At 44.3% G+C, this 8,690-nt stretch overlaps 1 protein-coding gene across 2 annotated transcripts; it reads left to right on the top strand.

Annotated features, from left to right (window-relative positions):
• Positions 1-271: 271 nt before the first annotated feature.
• On the top strand, positions 272-7,558 carry LOC133521775 (sodium-independent sulfate anion transporter-like). 2 transcript variants are annotated; one of them, XM_061856843.1, is made up of 7 exons: positions 272-624; positions 2,051-2,682; positions 3,849-4,020; positions 4,701-4,718; positions 5,933-6,262; positions 6,677-6,817; positions 7,271-7,558. In XM_061856843.1, exons 1-7 carry the CDS (start codon positions 483-485, stop codon positions 7,432-7,434), a joined length of 1,599 nt encoding a protein of 532 aa, XP_061712827.1. In that variant the 5' UTR covers positions 272-482; the 3' UTR covers positions 7,435-7,558. The 2 variants fall into 2 exon arrangements, with proteins under 2 accessions (XP_061712827.1, XP_061712828.1); XM_061856844.1 differs by lacking the exon at positions 4,701-4,718 and having other exon boundaries at positions 281-624; positions 7,271-7,551.
• The last annotated feature ends 1,132 nt before the right edge of the window (positions 7,559-8,690 follow it).

Below are 8,690 nucleotides of genomic sequence, written 5' to 3'. Positions count from 1 at the left end.
AACATCCCTGGACCATTCGGCTAGCATCCCTGGACTAGGCAGCCTGCCTTTAAGAAGATACGGGAGCTGAGATTTAAATATTTTAGGTGAATATATCCGTCCCAGTAACGGAAGCGGCACCTAAAACTAGTGCGATAAGGACAACACCAGGTTAGACGAAAAATCCTGCGTAAAAATCTCAATAAACGATGTTTCAAACTCGACTGTTTCCTCCTCCAAAATTAAACCAAATGTAACGAAAATTTAAGAACTAAACAGTAATAAAATTGTTTGTGTAGGACCGTTTTGTTTTTTAGGCTAATTCATGTCAGTTTTGAATACCATATATAGTAAATTACGCCGTTTTTGCGAATATTTGAAGTGTACTAGCGCTTTAAAAAAATCATTGCTCTTGCTTCAAAAACCACGGACGAAACAGTTTGTATGGAGAAATGACCACTCCTGTTGCCTCTTAAAAAGTGAATGTATTGTATGTATTAGGTATGTATATACTTATTATATATGTAGGTATCATTACTTATACGCCGACTTTCTATTCCAGGATGATTCCGCGACGCAAACACAACGCCTCCTCGGGCTCGCTGCCAGCGCCCGACGACAAGACCGCCAGCAACGACTACATACGTGAGTACATCAACAACATAATATATTTACAACACAACACACAACATCATACCTTCACATACAACATAAAATGTGTGTCCCTCGTACCCACGTAGTCGGTTACCAGAGCTCTTGAAGATGCGCCAAGTTAACGCCGAGGTCGTATTAGTTCCTATCTTATAAGACTCGTTAACAGTTAATGTGCATATGAGACGTCTCGAGTTGTAATCAACCTGGAGAGACTAAGGTCTGTACCGCCGTGCTTATGGTAAACTTATTTTAACTACGTAAGTGGCAATCGGCTCCTGTCACCTCTCACCGCCTAATCGCCGACAATCAGCACGAGTGGCTGCAGACCGCACGTCGGTCAAGCATCATGCGCCGGGAGCGTTGCGCCGTGTCGCGTGGCCGTACATTACGGCGGCGGTCAAGTTCAGGGCCGCGCTGCACACGCCGCGCCGAGCGCCTGCAGCGCGGCGGCAGCGCGCAGCTTCCGACGACGACCTTGCCACTTTTACTGATCTGGAATGTAATTCCAATAGCTAACCAGGTGCAGGCGGGACGCAAAACCTATGACTCGCTCGATCAAGTTGATGAAAGATATACTGGTCCCCCTAAAAGTCTAACTCGCTAAGCAATCGCAGCTACTCACAAGTTGATACGCTTTAACACTCGCGCTATTTTAGGTAGGTAGGTAACACTAAAATTTCAATAGGTATACAATGCCTAGTCAATTTCGAGGCTGATTGAACGTGCACGCTTACTCAATTTATTGCCAAGATTAGATCGCGTTTTGTATAATTGTTTGGTGGAACTGAAGTTGATTAGAACATGTTTTGTTTGCGACACGGGAAGTGCAACGAGCGACCGGCGTATAATGAGAGGTTACCAAACTGCAGCCACCATGTACTCGTCACTCAGGATAGTCAAGATCAGGATAGTAAGTTGTATACTAGTATAAAAAACACTAGTGGCTCTACACGCTCGCTGTACACCTCGCGATAAACTTAAAAAAACATAAGATACTTATTTCGTTGAGTCATTATCACCGCTAACTCACAATGGTCTTAAGTGCCACATACCCTCCTGGCAGTTTCCTCTATGCCAATTTATACAATTTTGATCATTTTTCAAAAAACGAAACGACAGAAAAAAACTATCTAACTACCAAAACTGCTCACGTCTCTCAGAAGAATAATTTAAGAAATGCGACCAGCAAAAGCGATAGATGAGTTACTGAGCGAGGTAAATCATCAGTGAGTTGAAGAGCGAGTGAGTTCAATCAAAAGATGTAGTTACCTTTTATATTTATTTTTTGTCATTTTATTGCCTAGGTATATATTTGCACACTTGCATGCAAGATACATGAACTGAAACACAATGTATTGTAACATCCCTAAGATCAGTGTAAATAAATAATTTCTGGTTTGTATTACTGTTCATGCAGTGAACGCGGGGTCCGAGAAGTGCGCGGGCGGCTGGCGCGCCGCCGTGCGCCGGCGCCTCAACCGCAAGACGCTGCACAAGCGCGTGCCCGTGACGCGCTGGCTGCCGCGCTACTCCAGCCAGGACGCGCTCGGCGACCTCATCGCCGGCGTCACCGTGGGCCTCACCGTCATCCCGCAGTCGCTCGCCTACTCCAACATCGCCGGCCTGCCGCCGCAGCACGGGCTCTACGGCTCGTTCATCGGCTGCTTCGTGTATATCGTGCTGGGCGGCTGCCGCGCCGTGCCGGCCGGACCCACCGCCATCGCCTCGCTGCTCACGTGGCAGGTGGCCAACGGCGTGACCGAGAAGGCGATCCTGCTCTGCATGCTGTCGGGGCTCGTGGAGCTGCTGATGGGCGTGCTGGGGCTCGGCTTCCTGATTGACTTCGTGTCGGGCCCGGTGTCGTCGGGTTTCACATCGGCCGTGGCGCTGATGATCGCCACCAGCCAGGTCAAGGACCTGTTCGCGATCAGTGTGACGGGCACCACGTTTCTGCAGCAGTGGATCTCGGTGTTTCGCAACTTGCACGGTGCCGCTCTCTGGGACCCCATCCTCGGCTTCATTTGCATCGCGTTGCTGCTCTCTATGCGGGTGATTCATATATATATATTTTAAAAAGTTTTTGTCAAAAAATAACATTTTTGATGCAACCTTTTATCTCTGACTGTACTCTTCTTCCAACGGGCAACTAATACTAATCGAGACAATTCTAACTGTGTGTAGGCTTCGTGAATTCATCACATTCACGAATTCAGTTTCAGCTCATCGTATAATGGGATGTGGGTCTGATTTAGCTTGCAATATTTATCCCAAACACACATGCAAACTTTGCAAATTGTTTACAGCAACACGAGTCTTAAATCGAGAGGTTTTACAATTAATTAAACAAATTAGTTTCATCCATGTATGTGGATATATTTGTTATAGGATAAAAAATAGATAATAATATAAAATAAAATACAATGTGCTAGAAGAAAAGACCCGTATCGATTACGCCATCTAGGGACGATTAGATAATTACCACTTTTATATTTATATTTTTCAAGCCTCTTTTATAGTTGTTGTTGTTATGGTGTAACTAAGAATCTTTAAATCCAGTATAAAATCACTCTCTCTTACAAACAAATATCCCAGACGGAGTTCTTTCAAAGTTTTTCGCCGTTTTTGTCTGTACATAAATTGATTGATTGTGAAGTGTCTTTTTATCTGAGACAGTAATTTGCGCTGGTATTATTTTATGTAGTACTAATTAGTAATTAAGTACTACTAGTAGTTTAAAAGGTTAGTGTAAGTGCCTAATTCGTGTTTAGTTGGTCCCTATTATGTAATTTTCTAAAACGTTGTTATAATGTTAGTAGTGAACATGTAATCATTTTTTAATTTATTCAAGTATGCTGTGTGCATTATATTATTACTACCAAGGCACTGCGAAACTACAAACAAATGAAAAATACAAAGAAACAAGATATTTAAACGAAACACAAAGTAAACACTAATTATATTTGGCCGACGACTTTGTTAATACGTTTGTGATTAGTGATAAGGCTGTTGCCTAACTACCGCAAGGTTGTCCGGAATCTCAATGAGATCGCTGTTTAGCGATGAGACCGCCTGTTGTTAACCTCTACTTGTGTTGCTGTATTGTTTTGTTGTATTGAGCTGTGCAATATAGAGTATCTGTATTGTAAGAGCGTGGCTCGGAGGACGGTGTCGGAGCGGAGAGGAGTGTAATGAATGTTAGTGTTGGCGTGTCGCAGCGGATCGGCATGGTGCAGCTGGGCGGCGAGGCGCCGAGCGCGCGGCAGCGCTGGGCGACGCGCTGCTGCTGGCTGCTGGGCACGTGCCGCAACGCCGTGGTGGTGGTGGCGTCCGGCGCGCTCGGCTTCTGGTTCGTGTCCCGCCAGGGCGCCGCGCCCGTGCGCCTCATGGGTGAGTCCTGCCCGGCCCCGTGTCCTGCTTTCGGAAGGCCTACGGCCGAACGAAACCTTTCCACTAGGACACTACATTTTTTTCTATAAATTACGGATAATTACTGAAAAATAATTTTCTATAAGATTACCCCACTTCATAACGCATCGGAGGCTAAGTGTTTTAAGAATCGCAATGTCATTAATCAAATTTACAGATATATATCCTATCGATGTCGTAAAATTTGATTGCGTGAGTTTGTTTGGATGATAGCGAGTTGGGGCTGGTTGCGATAGTTGTCGTTTAAAATATATCGACATGTTTAAGTATTTATCAACTATAAAATTAAACCAAAATCTATAAATCTATAAGATTAGTTCAGCAACAAAGTAACGCTGAGTATATTTTTTTCTTAAATTGGGCCGAGGATGATATATATCATCAATTCGATTGTCTGCCGAGCGAACTTTACGTAATCGGGTACCTAACCATGTATAGTAATGACACAGTTACCTAACCTTTTGCACGAGTCATAGTCTCATACATTTTCACGATTACATAAAGTTCACTCGATCGAATATTATTTTGACATAATATACCTATAGGTAGGTGTGCGTCTTGACCTGCCACATCATAAGAATAGTTTCTAGGACAAACAACAATCAAAGTAACTGACGTTATGTTTCTTTTTATGCTGTCAGCTGATAACGTGAGAGGCGGTTAGTAAATCACCTGATCAGCCTCATATCACCAATCATGACCACCATACAGTAGAGTAGCGACAGTAGAGACGATCGTCTTCCATCCACCTTGCTGCGACTATCTACCGAGTGTTGGCCTATTCACTATCGCCACGGCCGGTTGCACCACACCGTCTGAAATTTAGTTCATTAAAACTAATGTCATTATAACTTTTAGTACTATATACTTATAGATTATAGATAGGTTATACACGCTCAAAACATTTTCATGTAAAATGTTGCCAAGACGAAACCATATGGCTCGCACTGTCAAAAAGATATCAGATCTCATGTAGAGCCAAGCTTCAAACTCTACATCTTAGTCAAAATATGTGACTTGACGCTTTCGTTACTGTAAGAACTATTGTTTGACAGAAAAGTAGGTAATGATCAGTGAAAACATTTTTCACGTTACGCCTATGTGATGGTAGCGAAACGGTCAAGCCATGTAGACTAAGGTGTAGAGTTTATGAAGTTAGGTCTTGTAGAGTTAGAAGCTTGGCTCTATAAGAGATCTCATAGCTTTGTGACAGTGCGAGGCTTATGGTTTCGTCTTGGCAACATTTTACGTGAAAATGTTTTTGGTGGGAGTTTGTTGCTTGGTATCCCATATCTATATTTATAATAGGTACCCTTGGTTAAAACTTGCTTCTTTGCAGCCGTATTATGGACGGTTACCCAGATACAGTAACTGTCACTTTTTAACACCACGTGATTGAAAGAGACTTACACTGTATGACACTATTGATGTGTTTAAAGCCCCAATTAGACGGTTCAAGAATTTTCATGTGATTTTCATTACGTTGCGGTATTTGGTCGATCGACTGAATTCATTGTACTTTTAGTTAGCAATGTATCGAATATTGCATGCAGATTCTCGAACCGCGTAAGGCTGCGTTTCCACCAGAGATGTGCGAGGATGCGTAGCGAGGGATATGTTTGTTAAGAACCAATAGAAAATTGCCGACTAAAGCTACACTGAGCGAAGATAGGAGGTGAGGTGATTTTATTGGTTCTTAACAAACGTATCCCTCGCTATGCATCCTCGCTCATCTCTGGTGGAAACGCAGCCTTAATGGGGCTTCACAACTGTCCCGTGGTAACAACTGCCGGGTTTATCGGTTCGGACACTGTGGTGCAACCGCGGCCGCTATTGTTGACCCGTGACTCGACGTAACCCGCCGTGTGTGCAGGCTCGATCCCGTCCGGCGTGCCGGTGCCGGCGCTGCCGCCGGTCAGCTACGTGCGCGCAGACAACTCCACCGCCGACTTCCTCGAGATGATCTCGGAGATGGGCTCCGGCATCATCGTGATCCCGCTCATCGTGCTGCTGGAGGACATCGCCATCTGCAAGGCGTTCTCGGACGGCAAGACCATCGACGCCACGCAGGAAATGATCGCCATCGGCACGTCCAACATCGCCAACTCGTTCATGGGCGCGTACCCGGGCGGCGGCTCGCTCGCGCGCTCCGTCGTGTCCAACGGCTCCGGCGTACGCACGCCCTTCAACGGCATCTACACCGGTACGTGTGTCCGTTCCCTGAGCTACTCGCCTAACTGTCATCACAAAACTGAAGGCCAATATCAAATCCCGTACATTTTGTCAAGAAAGTGACAGATAGACGTGAAATTAAAAAATCAAAAATTTATTCTGCAAGTTGGCCTGTGTTTAAATCAATACAACAATTACAATGACATACATCATTTAGTGGCATGAACAATACATTATTATAATGTTAAAATAAATAATTACTACAACATAACACAGAGGTATAGTCGTTATGGTTAATATTACATTAAATTTGGAGATCTATAAGGTCCTGTGACTTAAACACAACTTAACTCGCGCTTTGAACTACAAATGAAAATGAAAATGGCCATATAGCCAGTCCCTACCGCGTCCACCCGTCCGCTGACCGGTGCGTTCCTCCCCGCAGGCATCATGGTGATCCTGGCGCTGCAGTTCTTCACGCAGTACTTCGAGTTCATCCCGAAGGCGGCGCTGGCGGCTGTCATCATCTCCGCCATCGTCTTCATGGTGGAGTACCACGTCGTCAAGCCCATGTGGAGAGCTAAAAGTGAGTACAGATACTAAGCGAGCTTCTAAGTAGCAAATAGCTCATATATGCTCTCGAATAATAAAAAAATCGAGAAAAGAAAAAAGCGTGCTCCCATCTTAAAGGGCTTGCCAACAGGCGATTCATCTACTCGTTTCCTTCCTGTATGTTAAAAAATTGTTTTTCTGAAGACTGAACGTACAATGCAATTTTTTTGTGTCGTGGAAAAAGGAGGGTGGGGGGGGGGTCAATAAAATTGAAGTGAAATATTTAAAATGCAGACGAAGAGCGTGTAGATACAGTCACAGAGATATGTAACCCTACAAAACCTGATTGTCAATTTTATAATTAGTATTAACTTTTCAGTTCATTTTAGAGAAGCATTCGTGTTTTTATTTTTTTATTATTTTAATAACTATCATAATTCTTAAGTAAAGAATTTTCTATTTATTAATTTCGTTTCCGCCGTTTCAGAGCTGGACCTGATCCCGGGCATCGGCACGTTCGTGCTGTGCCTGACGCTGCCGCTGGAGATGGGCATCCTCACCGGCGTCATCGTCAATATCATCTTCATCCTCTACCACGCGGCGCGCCCCAAGTTCACCGTCGAGATGCTGAAAGTGAGTTCGAGAGACTAACCAGATGAGTTTTTGTGGCCAGTGGCGTCAGGTATAAAGAGTTGTGGTAGTTTTCTATCTGGGCTCCGTAACCTAAGGTATCTGCGCTAGAGAAGGCCCATCGTTATTTTATTATTATTACGAGTACAAGCTTTTATTTAAATTGCAATGTATGTAACTTTGAAGATAAGAAAATTTGAAGGTAAAATCAAAGGTTAGGTATTCATATCACGTCGGGGTCACCGCTTTAGGTGCGGGTGACTCTATTAGGAGATAAAGTAAACAAAGTTCACTTTTATAACACCTATTTATTACGACTCCAAATTAAAAAAAGGTTAAAATTGAAATATTAAGTTATTACTATAATATGCAAGACCAGGACCAAGCGGTGCCGCGGTATCGATACTAGTAAGTTATGTGTGCAATGTTTGCCCTGCGCTACGGCCGCGGTCGTTCTGAACCCTGTCGGTCCGTAAGGTGTGTTCGTACATGTTCGGGAGCGGTTCTTCTCGCAAGGTGTGTTCGTACATGTTCGGGAGGGTTCTTTTTGTAAGGTGTGTTCGTACATGTTCGGAAGCGGTCCTTCTCGTAAAGTGTGTTCGTACATGTTCGGGAGCGGTTCTTCTCGCAAGGTGTGTTCGTACATGTTCGGGAGGGTTCTTTTTGTAAGGTGTGTTCGTACATGTTCGGAAGCGGTCCTTCTCGTAAAGTGTGTTCGTACATGTTCGGGAGCGGTTCTTCTCGTAAGGTGTGTTCGTACATGTTCGGGAGCGGTCCTTCTCGTAAGATGTGTTCGTACATGTTCGGAAGGGTTCTTCTTATAAGGTGTGTTCGTACATGTTCGGGAGCGGTCCTTCTCGTAAGGTGTGTTCGTACATGTTCGGGAGCGGTTCTTCTCGTAAGGTGTGTTCGTACATGTTCGGGAGCGGTCCTTCTCGTAAGGTGTGTTCGTACATGTTCGGGAGCGGTTCTTCTCGTAAGGTGTGTTCGTATATGTTCGGGAGCGGTCCTTCTCGCCCACACGGCGCGCGCAGTCGCCCGCGGCGGGTCGGAACGGAAATCGGAACGACTGACTGCTATTAATGTTCGTTTATACTAAATACCAAATATCTAAATTGCTGACTCTAAACACGCGACACCGCCATATCCCTATGCATGTTTGTACGGGTCAAATCTTGAAAGTTGAATTTTACCCACTTCCTCGTTTCTTTTTTATATTATTACGAGCTTTTTTAACTTGCAATAGTACTAGTAGTACTAGTAGTTTGTACTTATAC

The sequence above is a fragment of the Cydia pomonella genome, chromosome 10, assembly GCF_033807575.1.
Source record: "Cydia pomonella isolate Wapato2018A chromosome 10, ilCydPomo1, whole genome shotgun sequence".
Classification (NCBI taxonomy): domain Eukaryota; kingdom Metazoa; phylum Arthropoda; class Insecta; order Lepidoptera; family Tortricidae; genus Cydia; species Cydia pomonella.
Note: the sequence above shows the minus strand (reverse complement) of the source record. Positions and strands in the feature narration are given on the sequence as shown.

Excerpts from the sequence above, each read along its gene's own strand:
- LOC133521775 (XM_061856843.1), top strand. The coding sequence starts at position 483 with ATGTATATACTTATTATATATGTAGGTATCATTACTTATACGCCGACT. Across the intron at positions 625-2,050 it reads CGCCAGCAACGACTACATAC|TGAACGCGGGGTCCGAGAAG; the intron begins GTGAGTACATCA and ends CTGTTCATGCAG. Across the intron at positions 6,263-6,676 it reads CTTCAACGGCATCTACACCG|GCATCATGGTGATCCTGGCG; the intron begins GTACGTGTGTCC and ends TCCTCCCCGCAG.